We start from the raw sequence: 17,532 nt of genomic DNA on the forward strand, positions 1-17,532 counted from the left end.
TTGCCCTATATTAGAGACCTAAACCGATAAACAGTTTAAGCGAATTTTTAAGTTTTTTTATGTACTGTAAATTAGGGAATTTGGCTTTAAACATTAAATTGTGTTACTAAAATGTATCCAAGAAGTAAAATTCTACATGTTCAAACAACTAATGCTCCTAATATGGCTGCGAGAACGCTTAGAACAAACATTCAACTCCAGCCGCGTGAAACGGCTCAAAACACTATCCCGCTACGCGAGAGAAAAGGTGATGTGTCAGATTGCCACATAACAAATTGGCCACTCAGAATCGTATTTTTCTGCGGAATCGTTTGGCCCGGAAAAACGTATAAAAAAGTGTTTTGCAGCTTGAAATTCGTCCCGGAACAGTGGTGCTATACGCAATGGCAGAAACGCCTACCGAAGCAGGATTATCACCGGGAGTCGGCAGCATCCGGGAGGCTCCGCAGCCAGACGAAATCCCTGCCTCCAATGTAAGTGCTCATCCAGGGGAAAAATCGATTTTTGTACAGTGTGATGGGTATCTATATTCTGTGTATTGTTTTTCTATGGTATGATCAATGTTTTTAGGTCAGATCAAGCTTAGCGGAGCTTGAAACCCAAGCCTCACAGGTGCTGAATCGGTTGGAGTATGTGAAGGTGGCCCTAGAGCAGCAACAGCAAAATCAGTTGTTTCAGCAGATGCCGGTTTCTCCGGGATTTCTTCAGCCGGATAAAAAACCAACGGCAGAAATTTTAGCCAGTCTGGAATCACTGGTATCTCAGCTGGATGTGGACGATGAACCGGAATTTGTGCTTCCGCAGCTGGACGATTCCTCTCAGTTGGCGGTCATAAGCCATTCGATGGGTGCTTATTTGTCGTCCCTGGAAAGGCAACATTTAAATCGGTTCGTTTGCAAAATCGTTTCCGATACTAACCGCTGGCTGAGTCACATGTTCCGATTCTTGGACTGTGGCACCAGCTACTATCGGGACAGCGCCGAATGTATCCTCCATGCGGTGCGCTTGGCCATAGCAATGCGCTTTCCCGAGTCTACGGAAAACCGCCTGACACAATTGCAGAACGCCACCATTTACATTTCCGAAACAAGTTCATTGTTTGCGCTGCAGAATACATGCCGCTACATTGGGCTCCCGGTCACTAACATACGGGTTGTGCCGTGCAACACAATGTTCGGAGTGCGCAGTACCATGGATTCATCAGAGCTGCAAAAGCTTCTGACCGCCGATGTTGAGAGCGGCAAAATTCCCCTTTTTATGATTGCCGATCTGGGATCGTCAGTTTGCGGTGAGGTGGACAACTTAGCCGTAATACGTAATATCTGTAGCCTAAACAACATGTGGCTGCATTGTCAGGGCCACTGTCTGGCCGCTTTGGCCGTCACAAAGGGCACATTGACCGGGGTAAGTTGATGTTTTATACTTATTAGAATGCCAAAATTGTTCTGATATAGTTTACAGTCTTTTGTCTTCAGTAGGTACTAATTTATTTTTCAATTCCCAGACAAAATCAATCCCCGACTCGATTACCTTGAATTTGGGCAACTGGCTCGGCATCACCGGTTTGCCGTGTGTCCTGATGTATCGCCAAGTTCCGGCCAGCGCCCTTACGCTGTTTGATTTGGATCCCATGCTGTCCAATCGACTAAGTGCGCTGAGCCTGTGGACCGTAATGCAAACGATGGGAGTGGACGCTATCAGCGAACGGATTTTCATGGCATTCGATTCCTGCCGCCAGGTCTACGAAGTGCTGAACAAGATCGAAGGAGTGCGAGTTTTGGTGAGTCCTCCAATTCGATTTTTATTGTACAATGTAACTAATTCATTTGCTTTCTTTTTCGATCACCTAGAGTAAAGCACCACGTCAAGAGGCAGGAAAAACTTTCCGAGCGCTGCTGAATAATCCGATCAATTATTGCGTAAGCTCTTTGAAACTACAATTTAAAAGACAAAAAATACTCCAACAAATTTTCTATTCTAGATATTATTCGATACGGCTGTTCCCGTAGTTGTGTTCCAGTTCGATGGAAGCACTTCTAGTGATGTGGTTGGAGGCGCTTCCACAAACACAGCTGCTGCTTCGGCCATTAGAGATGGTGCTAATAATTCAGGCACCGAAGCCAAACCATCCGCTTCTCTCGATCCCGTGACAAAGTCCATCGAAAAAGTTTCCAACGCATCCTATTACGATCGGCTTAATGGATGGTTGGGACAGATTCTTTTGCGAGACTGTGCTCAGCTGAATTTGGAAATCATCAATCATCCAGTCTACGGAACCTGTATTAGATATTCTCCCTTTTCGCCCGGATATGGAGACCTGCTGCCGCTGGACGAGGCGATCGAAAACGTTGCACAATTTATTGATGCTCAAATCGAAATACTAATGGCCACGGTACGACACAAAAGTCGGTTCAACCAGCTGGTCGAGGAAAGCACAGTTCTGCGGCTCATCGAACTAAACGATTGGGCAGGACTGGGCAGCGTTCGATACGTTCCCGAGGGTTGGGAAACACTGCTTACCGATCAGGCGAAAACCGAACTGAATCGGCTCAATTCGGGTTTGGTGGAAATGCTGAAGGCGCACGATGGAGCCTTTTCCCTCGGCGAAGGATGCGATGGGTTGATTTGTGTGCGGTAAGTATGGATGTACTATTATTTTTCAGTTCAATGAAAGATTAGATTAACTATGGTACATCACGCAGAAAGCAGGAAGCAGTCAATGAAATTTCAAACAAAGGTACCTACACAGTATTGACGACTGGAAAATTGCAGTCGTGTTTCAATCTTCAATTTTGTTTGGTAATCGATTTCGTGTGATTCATTCTTAATGGTTTTTTAAGTTCTTTAACCTTGCTTCCTAAAATCGAGAAGACCATAATCATTTTTCGCGGATTAGCCTGAATAATATAAAGGGCGAACATGAAATTAATGCGACACATTCAACAGGGCATAACTTTTTCAACCATTGGGTAAAAATCAACCAAATTTTGCACACTTTCTCATTGATGTGTATTTTTTACATGCTGTCAAATTGTAAGTCGTGTTTTTCGATTCAACGAAGATGGAGGTGAACCAACGCGAGTCGAGAGATCAAATTCTTTCCAAAAACCTTGAATTTCCTGACCTGTTGCACCTGCAGTTGGGAAAAATGCTGATTGATTGATTGATTGAAGTGCGTTTATTTGGGAGGGTGCCGTGCGCCAAGCGATTAAGCACCCTTGTTTCGATTTTAAAACTAACAATTAGAGGCGAATCTACCAAGCAAGCCTCTCTAATAAAATAAATTAAATTAAATTAAAACTAACAATTACATTAAATTTCTCCTAACCATAGACATTAGATTTCTTTCAAAAGGTTTGTTAATCTCAAAAATGTCAGCACTTTAGTTTCTCTAGCAGCATCGTAGGATAGTATAGAGCCGACATCATCTTCAAGTTCAGCCTCGTCACGTGCATCTTGGTATAGACGGCATTCAACCAAGATATGTTCCACCGTCATTCGTACTCCACAAGATTCACAGTCACCACTCTTTCTTTCGATGTAGCAGGAATGGGTTAGTCGGGTGTGGCCGATTCGAAGTCTTGCCAAAGAACGTTGCTCGTGCCTGTTGTCTCGGTCTTCCCAAGCAAAAGGAGTCGGTTTAGTTTTGAGAATAAACAAGTCTCTCTCAGACAGGAAGTGAGAGTTCCATTTACACCACAGGATCTCATTGAACCAACGAACAGCATCCGGTGCTGGAACTTCTTGGGTAAGTAGGTCCCCGCTGCGCCCAATGTTTGCCAGAAGGTCTGCTTTATCGTTGCCAGGAATACCGCAGTGGCCGGGTATCCAGCAGAGCTTGGTTTCGGTGTTTTTAAGAGCCGACCTGGCCTTCAATATCCAAGGGTGTGAAGATTTTTCGGAACAGATTGCATCAATGCAGCTTGCAGAGTCGGAAAAAATGATTTTTGGTTTGTTGGAGGGGAGTTCGATGGCAATAAGTAGAGCTAGCGCTTCGGCCGAGAAAACAGAACATTGCTTGGGTAAGCGTACTTTGATTTCAATTTCTTCACTGTAGCAGCCAATGCCCACAGAGCCGTCTAAAGCAGCAGAGCAGAGGAAAGTTCTCCTCAACCATTTCTTCAGCCCTTTTGAGCAGCGAAGGGGCAATATTAAGACCGTTGGCAAGAAGATTAGATGTTTTGCGCAGAAGAACTCTTTTAGCTTCGTAGGGAAAAGGAAGTACACCAGCCTCAGCCATAATAGCAAGTATTGGGCTTGTGCGAAAAGCACCAGAACAAAGTCGTATTCCGGTATTGTAAACGGGTTGAAGAAGTTTGATTATGGGTACCCCTCCATTGCTAACGATGCCCCACCCATGAAATATCTTAGGGAGCACCGTGGCTTTGAAGATCGTTAAAAGTGTTTTTCGGCTTCCTCCAGTCTTTTTTGGCCAATAGCTTTCAAGATGTTTAGTCGAGTTTGAATGTTCTTCTTGAGTTGTTTAGTGTGTCCAGTGAAGTCCAGACGTCTATCGAAACTGACCCCTAAGATATCGATCGTGGGATCCATGTATATTAGGTTTCCGTTGATTATGATGGTGGTAGTCTCTTCAGGATGTTTTCGACACTTGCAGAAATGAGACCATTTATTTTTTGAACCGGATATCGTCATTCCTGAAACTTGGGACCATTTCACCGTTTCATCAATGGCAGTTTGGAGATTCTTTGTTGCTTCTTTAGTGTTCCGGTGTGTTGCAAGAAGCAAAATATCATCCGCGTAGGTCATGATGTGCACATTTGGAGGAATAGTTTTAAAGACAGAGTTTATACCTATCAGAAAAAGTGTGACCGCAAGAACGGACCCTTGGGGTACTCCTTGCTTCTGGTTATATTCCTGGGAGTAAGTTCCTCCGATAGCCACTCTGAAAACTCGATCTTCCATAAAGTCCTCACACGCACTCAGAATTCTTTGGCTGAAACCCCATTGGCGAAGTTGGCCCCAGATGAGATTTTTTGGTATGGAGTCATATGCTTTGCATAGGTCGAGCGCTGCTACTTCACAGTGGAGGCGAGAGGTCAGTGCAGGGTTCAGTATTCCTTCTAGATGGGCAAAATAAGCATCGATGCCTTTACCTTTTCTGAAAGCAAATTGGCGGTCGTCCAGAAGTTGCTTTCCCTCCAGGGCGTCCATCAACCTCCGGTTGATCATTCTCTCATAAACCTTGGATATTTAGTTGGTTAAAGAGATTGGACGTTGGTTGCCCAGAACCTTCGAATCTTTATTTTCCTTGGGTATGGGGATGATCGTTGCCGTCTTCCACTCGTCAGGCCATTTTCCGCTCTGCCAAATTTGGTTGAACAGATCCAAAAGCAGAACTTTGGCTCTAAAAGGTAGACGTCGCAGCATCGGATATCCAATCTCATCTGGACCGGTTGATTGACCTTGCCCACGATTGAGAGACCACAGAAGTTCTTCGATTGAGAAATCAGAGTTAACATAATCCAGAGAGGAATCGGCTTGAACCGGCGGTAATTCGCCAGAGAAATCAATGTTAGTTGAAAACCCTTCTTCAAAGTGGCGAGCGATGGCGTTGGCTATTTCAGTGGGATCGTGGGTGATCTTTTCTCCAATAGTCAAACTAGGACGTGGTATACAACGATTTCCATTGAAGGCGTTAACCTTTCTCCATATTTCTCGGGGGGATGTAGTAGGGTTGGAGCTAGAGGTGAATTCTTCCCAAGATGCGACTTTAGCCTTTTCAACAGCTTTTTTTGCCTCAGCTGATGCCGTTCGGTATTCTTTGAGCCGTTCTTCTTTGCGTGGATCGTCTTTGGGGATCTTTTTGAGTCGGTAGAGTTTGTTGCGTCGAATTTTGATAGCTTTGGCTACCTCTGGGTTCCACCAGTTCACCGTATTTTCCAAACGATTTGACGAGTTCGGGGAATCGCAACCAGAGCGGCATCGTGGATGGTTGAAGTGAAGTTTCCGATGGTCAAGTCTTGTCTATTTCGTAAACTATTGCTTATTTCTTCTTCAAAAAGTTCCCAATTTGCTTCGTCATACATCCAGCGTCTGCGTCGAGTTTCGGGGTGTTGAGGAAAAGTTGTTGATAGGTAAATTGGATAGTGGTCATTGCCTCTGGTATCGGTGTCAACAGTCCAGATAAGCTTTGATGCAATACCAGGTGAAGCAAGGGAAACATCTATAGCAGAAGCCGACTGGTGGTGGAAAGGTTGTCGTGTCTTTTCACCAGTATTCAGGATAGCCAGGTCGTTTTTTAGTATCAGTTTCAATAGAGCGGATCCTCGGGAATCGGATTCATCACATCCCCAAGCTAGATGGTGAGAGTTGACGTCGTCCAGCAAAACGATGGGGGGAGGAAGCGTTTTAATCACTTTTTGTAGTTCGTTGATTTGGTTTTCATATTTTGTGTGGTGGTCGAGGTACAGAGAGACAAATGTGGCGGAGAAAGGAAACTTGATCCTTACAGCAACTAGTTGAAGGGTGGTGTTTAGGGATATAGTTGAAGGTCCAGCATCATGACGGATTGCAATTCCCACTCCATTACCAGGGGCACCAGTATGTCCAGGTTCTTTGCTTTTGATTTCCCACAAATACGACTCTCTCAATTGTTTGGCGAGGAAGAGAGAGGAGTTGGAGAATTTTCTTGGGTAAGAAGTTCTAGTTCGTGTCTGTGGGCCCATAGACCATTTATATTCCACTGTATGGCTAGAGGGCAAATTGTACTTTCCGGGGGAGATTGAGTTGAGCAAATAGGTGGAATTGGGTTGAGTTGAGTCATCATGGTTTTTTTTAATGTGTGAAAAACTTATTAGACCTTTTGCTAAAAAGTGTCCCGGGTGTGTGACTTGATTCATCTTTCTTGTCTCTTTTTGGGAAGCCTCGTTGTTGTACTTGGTGTACCTTTGGTGTTTGTTTTTGTTCAACCACGGGTGAAGTGGATGCTTTTCTTTTAGATGATAGATGTGGTGTTTCTGTTAGTATTTGGTTGTTAGTTTGTTCGAACAAGTCTGTCTCATTCTTCTCAACGTCGTCGGTTTCATCAGCAATCATTATTTCATCCTGATCGTCTTGGTCGTCTGAGGTGGACCCAGAATATTTATCAAAATCAATTTTATCGGTTTCGTGTTCCTCTTCTTGTTCGTATTGGTCCTCATTCTTAGCTTTTTTAGCAAGTAGTAGATTCTAAACTGCTTGGGTTAATTTTTCAATTTTTTGGTTGCTAGCATCTATTTGCATTTTCAGACCCTCAATAACTGCGTGTAACGAAGAAATAGTGGCATCCTTTTCTTTGATTTTCAGCTCAAAGTTCTGCGTAAGAGATGAAATTTGCTTTGATTCGTCATTTTGGGTTGGGAGATCTGAATTACGACGGAGAACACTTGCATAAGAGACTTCAGAATTATTGTTCCCTCCAACAATTTTTCTGGCTTCCACGAAAGAAATTCCTCTATCTACTCGAAGTTTGCAAATAGAAAACTCTCTTTGATAAACATGGCATTCGGAGCTTCTGGGTGAATGCGTTCCAGAGCAATTCGAGCAGAAGGGTGGGGAAGAACACTTATCTGATGTATGGTTTTGGGAACAGTTTGAGCAGATTTCGGGTTTTTCGCACTTGGCTTTGGTGTGGCCATATTCGAAACATTGGAAGCATTGCATAGGTCTATCGTAGTAGACTTTAGTACGACATCGTATGGGACCGACATAGATATGAGGCGGAATCGAACCTCCCTTTATTGTCAAGACAAAGAGCGGTGTGGGTTTCGAAGCATATCCTAGGTTTTTTTTAATTTGTCTGACATCAATAACATCCTGCGACGCAAGGTTCTCTTTCAACACTTCTAGGGGGCAATCTATTGCTTCTGGACAGTAGACGGTGCATTTGACTTTGTTGAGGGTGGGGTGTGATTCGACTTTAACCAGTGTACCCTCATCAAGTTCGGTTAGAGTCAACAGCCTGCCTGATACGTTAGAGTCACGAACACGAAAAACATACCTTGATCCTTTGTTTTCGGTGGTGGCTTCAATTAGACGTCCAGCGATTCGTCTCACAGTCTTGTTGACCTCAAAAAGATTGAGTTTGATGTTGGGTTCGGCGGCTTCCATCGAAAGGATCTGCAATTTCCCAAACATGCCATCAGGATCCATATAGGATGGCATTGTCCCGTCGCCAGATCCAGGCGGTTCTTTTTTTTTTCTTCTCGCCATTCTCCCCCATTCGCTCGATTCCAACCACACAGTTATCACTGATAGTTCTTTTTTGGCTCTTATTCTTCACTTCTTTTTTTTAATGCTTCCTCCCCCTTTTTCCACTTCACTGTTATTTCGCTGCACTGAACCAAATAGGGCTATAAAATTTATTAGATCGATCCAATACCTTTCATTGTAGCAAGAATGATACAAAGTATTGGAAAATCCAATAAACGGAATGATAAAATCCGATAGATTGTACTATGATTTTATAGCTATGATGTACCTGATAAGAACTATTAAAAGATTAAATAAATTTTATTCGATTGTTTTGCAATACTGCCCCAAATGAAACATATCAGAATATCTAATCAATTTCATAAATATGATTTGGTATAGTTTTAATATTATTGATGTGTTTTTTACTTTTTCACATGCATGTAATAGTTTTAATGGGTCGAATTCTCGGAAGTAGGTGAACATTTTTTACAATTTTTCGACAGATGTTCGAGGAAAAAATATATGGACGAGTTACTGGACGTCGCAGTGGAAGCTACCAAGTAGTGCCAAGGATGCTGTCAACGGTAGCGATAAAGGTAAGTGAACACCTCTTTGTATGGCAAGAAATTTAAATCCATTTTTTTCATTCTCGCCCACAGATCCGGAGGAAGAATCCGATAAGCAGTTTGCAGAGGCATTCCAGAATTCAACCATTCAAGCAGCAGTGCAAATCAGGCAGGTTAAATCGGCCGAAAGGTACCAGCAGCGGGAAAAAATACCTTTTTGAGCTTCGAATTTTCATGTTCTATAAAATTCTGCTCATCCGACAGCAGCTGTTTTCAACAGAGCGATCGGTTCAATTGCAGAAAGTGCTTATCATATCATCCGGAAGGTGTAAATGGAACATCGGGAAGGCAAGACACGGAGGATGAAATAGAATTTGGAAGAAATGGAACTGTGCAGCGTCCAACAGAAAACATCCGAGCATACATACAAAACTAAATTTTCACGGGTTCCAGTCCCACGCCAATATTAGGACCAAACAACATTGTTCCGGAAGGATCATATCCTAAAGGTATATTTGAATTGGTATACTATATATACACTAAGAGGCTTAAATATTTAGTAATTTGTTGTTTCAGGTGTAATATTTTGTCGGTGGCTCCTGGTTTTGTAACAGACTGAATTATGATAAAATACAGTAATTAAAGCGGCCGACATAATTCTGAGGACAAATTCAAATATCCTTATTCGAGGACATGAATGAATTGTAAATACACATGAAGAAATTGTAAATAAAATCAATTTAAACTGAAAACGCGATTTATTATTTTCAAGAGAAAGAAAACATTTAATTCTCTGCATTTATCTGTAATTGAAATCAAATCAACTAACTTTTACATTCATTGAAATTTCTAATAAATATAATCGGAACACAAATCTATACATTTCATTTTGTGCGAACATTCGTAAAAAGTATTGGATTTTCCTTTAGTGCAAAATTACTAGAAAACCTAATAAAGCTTATAGCCCGATTTCGGTCAGTGTGCTTCACTGTCACTCAAAGTGTATCTCACTCTCCAAAAATCTGACTCACTTCTTTTCTCTCACGAGAGCGAGTTCAACAAGCGGGAACAGACGTAATCGTTTATGACGAAAACAAAATGGCCGCTCTAGTGGAAAAACCACGCTATAACCACCAGATGCCCCGGCGGTGATACGAAAATCTGGCCCGTGAGAAACCCCGGCGGTGGTTTCAGCACACGGCGAAACGCGACGAAACTGACCCCGGATCGCCCCGGCGGTGGCTCGAAATCTGGTACGTGTGAAAACCCTGGCAATGATTTTCGCACACGAACGAAGCGCGATACAGAGAACGAAATCCACTAGCGAGCTTAAAAGAACACGTCTGTTGCTCTTGACAATCAACAGCCGAATAGGGGAAAAATGCTGAACATTCACCATTCAACCGTCTCCAGAGTGCTGAAGCGGTTGACGATGGAGCACGGCAAAGGAGCTGGAAGAAAACCGCAAAAAGCAAGTTCGATGTGGACGATGTGTGTGTGCCTTTCGTGACAAAGGGCACAGTAAATGGCGAGATCTACACATCTGAGTGCCTCGAGAAGCGCCGTTTGCCCTTCTTGCAGCAGCACGACAAAGCTCCTCTATTTTGGCCAGATTTGGGCTCATGCTACTATTCTTTAAGTATCCTGGAGTGGTATGAGGCCAATTCTGTCCATTTTGTTCCAAAGGACATGGATCCGCCAAACTGTCCGGAGCTGAGCCCGGTGGAGCAGTGCTGGGCAATAATGAAGCGGAAACTTCGAAAGAGCAAGAAGACTGTCAAAGACGAGAAGGACATGTTAAGAAAATCGAAAAAAAATTGAGAAACTGGTACTGGATGATACTGTTAAGACTTTGATGGATAGCGTCAAGCAAAAATACGTTCAATTTTAAACTCAATGTTCCATCGATTAACTTTTCTTTTAATTTTTAAAGTAAATATACAGTGAGGGGCAAAATAAAGTGTCCAAATGAGTTTTTCCTATTTCTTTTATTTTTCTGGTTAAAATTCAACGAAAACACATCGTAATCATTTTTTAAATATCGTTTATTATGTTCTTTTCAATTTTTGTTAATGTTGCGCTGGTAAAAAGAGAAAGTTTTTCTGATAGAAAAAAAAAACAGTTAATATTCCAAAAAAACAGGGGCAAAATAAAGTGTCCAGATCAGTACAGCTTCAAATAAGTCAAACTGCAGGCAAACAAGAACGATTTAACCCTCATCCGCATTAGGGTGTCATTTTGACACCATTGCAAGTTTGAAGGCTTGTAACTTCTTTCAGAAGCTTCAAAATACAAAAATTTCTCCGGGGACCCTAAACGAATTCAAAAGTTCTTCAATATTGCATCTTTACTTTTTTTATGGACGAAACCTAGGAAGCCTGGACAAAAAAACTCCCTTTTCCGACTTTTGGTGTCATTTTGACACCACAAAAGTAAAATCTATTTAAGTCGTTTGAATTATTATGAACTTCATATAAAACTTATATCAATAGAAACATTGTAATGTCAGTAAAATATGTTTAGAACATTATATACAGCTAAAGTTACTAGTTTTCTCGTTATTCAGCATGAAAGAAAAAAATCCGAAAAAACACGCCTCACGAAAACTGCTGTAGTTCATATGTTACACGTCCAAAAAAATATTTGCCTTATGCATATGAAAGCTGAAGTTAATGCCTACATCATGGAGACAAGAAATATTTTTTTAAATTTTTTTTAATGAAATGGTCACAAAAAGTTTAAAAAAGTGGTCAAAAAAACCTACTTTCCATTCGATTGCTAGTAAATACTGTTTGAGCGATGGTAGAGTTTTGAAAAAAATATGACTACAAAATGTATTAAAATTCCAACATTTTGCTGTCTTTAGATTTTTGATGCAAAAAAAATTGAATAAACTGGAATTTTTCAAAGTTCACTACTTTGCGCGATTTTTTTACAAATTGAAATTTCATCTGTTTTTGTGGTCCACTGTCAGGTTGTACCCAGATTATCAGTGCTTTTACTTTGTTTGGACCAATCAAGAGTATATTCATTGGAAAGCAAATTTAATCTACATTCTAGTGAGGTGTAACAATTCACGCTGTGAGATTTCACAAAAATATGAAAATTATAAACGTAAAATCATTCCTGAATTTCTAGAACTACAAGCACCGCGTCCAGCAAATCGTGTTTGTTTGCTCTCCGAGTAGGTACGGTGGGTGGTGATTCGGGCAGAGAGCGAAGCCGACAGACGAAATAATGATGCGTGTCGTACGTTTCGCGGTTGGAAATGTTCTATTGACAGTAGTTCTCGTAGTAGCTTTCCAATGAATATACTCTTGATTGGTCCAAACAAAGTAAAAGCACTGATAATCTGGGTACAACCTGACAGTGGACCACAAAAACAGATGAAATTTCAATTCGTAAAAAAATTGCGCAAAGTAGTGAACTTTGAAAAATTCCAGTTAATTCAATTTTTGTTGCATCAAAAATCTAAAGACAGCAAAATGTTGGAATTTTAATACATTTTGTAGTCATATTTTTTTCAAAACTCTACCATCGCTCAAACAGTATTTACTAGCAATCGAATGAAAAGTAGGTTTTTTAGACCACTTCTTTAAACTTTTTGTGACCATTTCATTAAAAAAAATTTAAAAAAATATTTCTTGTCTCCATGATGTAGGCATTAACTTCAGCTTTCATATGCATAAGGCAAATATTTTTTTGGACGTGTAACATATGAACTACAGCAGTTTTCGTGAGGCATGTTTTTTCGGATTTTTTTTCTTTCATGCTGAATAATGAAAAAACTTGTAACTTTAGCTGTATATAATGTTCTAAACATATTTTACTGACATTACAAGGTTTCTTTTGATGTAAGTTTTGTTTAAATCGGTCCAACACGCCAAAAGTTATAACGATTTGAGCTTATGGTGTCAAATTGACACCACAAGTGCTGATTAGGGTAATGAAATCTAATGCGGATGAGGGTTAATAATGTTTATGGCCTTCTTCAGCCTTCAACACCTCCTGCAAGCGCTTCGGCATACTTTCAACAAGATTGTGCAAGTGTTGTGGGTCGAGTTCTTCCCACGCATGCTCCAGGGCATCAAAATAAGTATTTTTATTTGTCACACCAGTCTTATCAATCAGAGCATCGAGGAGGCCCGTCTTGATGAGGGATACCTCAAGGTTTTCCCGCAGGATATTGCAATATGACTCAGCTGTCATGATTCCGTCAATTTTTACCAAACTGCCCACCCCACCCCAAGAAAAGCACTCCCACACCATCACGTTACCTCCTCCGTGCTTGACTGTTCCTTGGATATGGCGGTCTTGGAGCTCTTCACCCGACTTGCGCCACACACGAACCCGCTTCTTCCGGTTGAATAGCTCGAATTTGGAATCGTCGGTCCACAACACTGTTTTCCAGTATTCGAGCAGTTTATCGGCGTGTTCCTTGGCGAACTTGAGCCGTTTAGCCTTGTTCATCTGGCTGATGAAAGGCCTTCTATGGTATCCCTTCGCACCGAAGTTCCTGTATCTGCCGGATCGTAATTTTTGGGTTTTTCTTCATCTCAAGAATGATTCCCTTGTCCGTTCTGGCATCTGTCTTGGGCTTCCGTCCTCTTCCCGGGCGATCCACCACCGATCCGAACGTTTTCATCTTCTTCATGATTTTTGATACCGCTGTCTTGCTGATTTCGTAGTGCTTGGCCACTTCCCGGTGCGTTTGATCGTTATTGACATCACGAACAACCAGTTTCCGGATGGACAACGGAATGGAACCAGAAATTTTTGCATTCTCCATATTTTAGAACCTATTCGAATGTAGACACCTGTTTGAATACTCCAGAGCCAAGCCACTTGTTTATGAAACGTCGAAATACACAAAACAAACAAATTCGAGGGGCCTCGCAATGGAAACTTATCGAAATTATATTGATTTTTGAGTTCGACACGTTATTTTGCCCATTTTTTTTGGAATATTAACTGTTTTTGTATATCACTCAGAAAAACTTTCTTTTTTACTAGTGCAACAGTTACAAAAATTGAAAAGAACATAATAAACAATATATTAAAAATTACTACGATGTGTTTGCGTTGAATTTTACCCAGAAAAATAAAAGAAATGATATAAAAAATAGTATGGTCACTTTATTTTGCCCCTCACTGTAAGGCCAGTGAAAAATGCTTGTGCTTATGATACATACACAGCCAGATCTTGTCAGCATCCCGGTGAGTTGTAAAAGTACATTTACTACCCATCTTAACTTAACTTGGACTAAACTTGGACAACAGTACCATACGTTTCCATGGTTATCAAATTTTTAAAATACTCACGTTGAAGGACATTTGCTTAAATTTACTGTGCTCCTTGATGGTAGCCCTTGAGAGCTCGTCCTTCTGTGGATGGAAATGAGGTTTTTTTCTGCACAGAAATCCAAAACATTGCAGTGTAAATTGAAGCAATTGATAAATTGTAATTGTATCATATCTGTATTAATAATAATTATAATCAGTTTGTGACTTTAACCACACATCCATGACTGACACAGTAACCCGAACAATTCGAATGTGTCGTCATAGCAACGAATCATAACGAAAAAAATTCATTCTATTCAAAAACTTACCTCTGATTTACCTTTAGCAAAGAAAACTTTGGTGAATATCGCAAATTCTTAACCTGGAACATGATTTATAAAACGAGCATATGAACCAACCATCAGGTTCCGAAACCCAACAAAATTTGAATAATCCTTTTATTTGTACGACAATTTCGTGCAAATTTTTCTGCACATCTCACTTCACGTTTTATAAACATAATAGAAATTTAAACTCATTATTATAAATTAAACCCGAAAATGTTTCCGAAATTGTACTTCTTTAGATAAAAAGGTAGGTTGCAATAGATAAAATTTCCCTGCTATACCCTCAAAATGCGGGGATCATGGAATAAGAACGATCATGAAACAAACTCACCAATTGTTGAAGTAGGGAGTGTGTTTCCTCTTGCATTTCAACTGCTGGAGGTGGATGAAATCAACGGAGAATCGGGTCGGGCACATACAATGAAACATGCAATTATTGATCACTATGCTTTATCCACTAATCCCAAGAAAAATTGACAATTTTCACTGCAACGGAGTGGAAAAAACACGTGCGATACCTACAAACCATCGCCTACTTCTCACATAAGGCACAAAAGTGAAAAAAGACAAAAAATACAAAGATATCAACAATCATAGAAATATCATTATGATAAAAATATAAATAAAATGACAAAAAACTACAATATTACTAAAATAATTGAAAATAATAAAAAAAAATATCAAAAAGACAAGAATGAAAAAAAAAACCAAAAATTTATTTTTTAAAGTTATCTCATTATTGTTATTTTTTCTAAGCCCTGAGTAATTTGTGACAAAATCAACAAAATTATTGAAATAAAAAAAATCATAATAATATTATACAAAATTAGAAAATTGACAAAAAAAAAGGTTTTTTTAAGAAAAAAAAATGGCAGAGTATTTTTTGAAATTTCTTTTTTTTTATTATTCCCAATTTTTATTTTGATTCCATTAAACTTTTTATTATATTCAGATGAAATTTTCATCCATCATTCATCGATTCATCATCCATCATCAATCATATTAAGATTCATATTCCGAATATGTTGTATGGTTCAATATGCTTTTTATTTTATACTTCATCGCATTTAGTGTTTTAAATTTTTCCTCAATATGGCAACCAACCTGGTTTAAACGGCATGTACTTTTCTGTAGTTTATTAAGAAATTGTATTATTCAGACACTCGAAAGCCATTACCATTAATGTGGTTTTCAATACCGAAGGTACCAACATTTGAGAATTAGGTACTTATGATTTTAGAGGATCAATTGTGATGATTCAAAATTATTCGTGAGAGTGGCTCCAGAGAGCTTTCCAAGAAACCATTTTTGTTTTGTTTAGAATAGGTTAACGGCACTTAACACATTGAAGAGCACATAAAGGGCTAGAAGTTGGTCACTTTTTAGTCACTTTTTCTGTAAGTAATTTGTAGTATGTTATTGAAATTATCGTGTATGGAACTCGATCAGCTCGAACCTGTTTAGGAGAGTGAGGTTGGGTCATCATCTATCTCAACCGATGACCATTCCTGCTGTTTTTTTTTTTTTTTCATTTACGACACTACCACTTTACCATCCTTGTGGCATTCGTGTCTGCATTCCTGTTGTGAAAATCCTGTTTTGTGTGTTGAGTTTTTTTTTCGTCCTTCAGTTTCGGCATGGTCACCAGTGAAACGGACGTTGAGGAACTCCTCGATTTGGTCATTCAAACAGGCATGAAGATACAGGAAAACTCCAAAATCCTCGACACCATGTCCGAGATCGTTCGCAAGGGCATCGAAGCGGCGACCCAGGATTTGCAGCGCGAAGCCGAGGAAAAGCTGTGGCAGGACGGCATACTCCGCCAGGTTCCACTGGTTGGACGGGTTGTGAACTGGTGGTCCCCGCCGATCAAGGAAAGTGGCGTCAAGGGCCGCAGTTTGAACCTTACCCAAGGCGTGGTTGAAAGCACCGAAAACATCTACAAGTAAGATTTTGTTGTGCTGTAATCCGTCTCGATTTGGAAGTTAACCTTTATCTTTTTTGTAGATATCACATGCAGATGCACGGCAAACAAACGCAGTTCAAAGGAAGTAAAAATCCTCCGACCCCTCTGGTCCAAACGCCCATCAGTGCGGACAGCAAAAGTCTACATTCCAGAAATGCTAGCTCCAGCAGCCAACATTCGAACGGAACGGTCGATAAAAGTGTGGCGCAACAACAACAGCAGCAGCACAATGGCCAACAGGCGGCAATGGTTGCAGATGATGTACCCAATCCAGCTTCAGTGAGCACCTAAAAGGCCACCCACACATTTACAAACACAAAGATCAAAGTCAAGTTATCTGTTTTCCGACGCAGGAAAACTCAGTCTGTATTCCTTTACCCTTTACCTTTTACATTAAATTTTATGGGCATGTACCGTACCTACATATATTTTTCCATTCGCCTGAAACTGTTGTCAACCAAAGCCATCATCCGATCTTTAGAAGAGACGCCTAACTACGTAGCGTGTAAGTCCTTTCGAAATGTAAACTGTTTACCTTCTGTGAGACTTAACACTATTTAAATCCAAACTTTAGTGCATTTCTTTATTTTTGTTCGTTTACCCTATTTGTAAGTCCAATTGATTTATACTGTTAGAGTGATAGATATCTGTTTAGTGTTACAGAGCCCGATGGAAGAAAAAAAAAGTTTTAAAAGCATTACTTTAATTATGGTAATCTAATGTTCAGTAAAGTTTAGTGAACAAAACAGCACCCCGTCTACTGCAATATTGGCAAACAGTTGTCTTATAATCTTATTTATTTCAGTGAAGAGCTAGGCAATATTCGAATGTGCATTCACCGAAAGTACGAATAATTATTTTATTTTGGCACAAATACAATCGCCCATTTGACTTGTTTTTTTTTTCAATCCGAAATCAAAGTTTTGTTAGATGAAGAGTTCAACACACGGCAAATTTAAAGATAAAAACTTCCAAAACTTATTAAGATACTTCAGCAAAAATATGAACAGACCCATTTCAGGTGGCCGTGGCGATATTTAAAAGCGTAACATTTTGATGTTAAAAGTTTTGTTTCTACCCGAAATAGTGATTGATATTGATTGAAGTCGTAACCCGCCACGTTTTAAATATTTTTTTTTTCAAAAAAAGTAACAATTTCGAAGCTTACTTTTACTAT

At 40.1% G+C, this 17,532-nt stretch overlaps 1 protein-coding gene across 1 annotated transcript; it reads left to right on the plus strand.

Annotated features, from left to right (window-relative positions):
• The first annotated feature begins 235 nt into the window (after positions 1 to 235).
• Positions 236 to 17,246, plus strand: LOC129754212 (pyridoxal-dependent decarboxylase domain-containing protein 1). The gene is made up of 7 exons (XM_055750122.1): positions 236 to 473; positions 571 to 1,404; positions 1,505 to 1,780; positions 1,851 to 1,919; positions 1,982 to 2,634; positions 16,020 to 16,334; positions 16,397 to 17,246. The coding sequence occupies exons 1-7, from the start codon at positions 384 to 386 to the stop codon at positions 16,644 to 16,646; spliced, it is 2,487 nt and encodes an 828-aa protein (XP_055606097.1). The 5' UTR covers positions 236 to 383; the 3' UTR covers positions 16,647 to 17,246.
• The last annotated feature ends 286 nt before the right edge of the window (positions 17,247 to 17,532 follow it).

Source organism: Uranotaenia lowii, chromosome 1 (genome assembly GCF_029784155.1).
Source record: "Uranotaenia lowii strain MFRU-FL chromosome 1, ASM2978415v1, whole genome shotgun sequence".
In the NCBI taxonomy this organism is placed as follows: domain Eukaryota; kingdom Metazoa; phylum Arthropoda; class Insecta; order Diptera; family Culicidae; genus Uranotaenia; species Uranotaenia lowii.

Coding starts and splice junctions, on each gene's coding strand:
- LOC129754212 (XM_055750122.1), top strand. CDS start 384: ATGGCAGAAACGCCTACCGAAGCAGGATTATCACCGGGAGTCGGCAGC. Junction 474..570: donor ACGAAATCCCTGCCTCCAAT/GTAAGTGCTCAT, acceptor CAATGTTTTTAG/GTCAGATCAAGCTTAGCGGA. Junction 1,920..1,981: donor ATAATCCGATCAATTATTGC/GTAAGCTCTTTG, acceptor TTTCTATTCTAG/ATATTATTCGATACGGCTGT.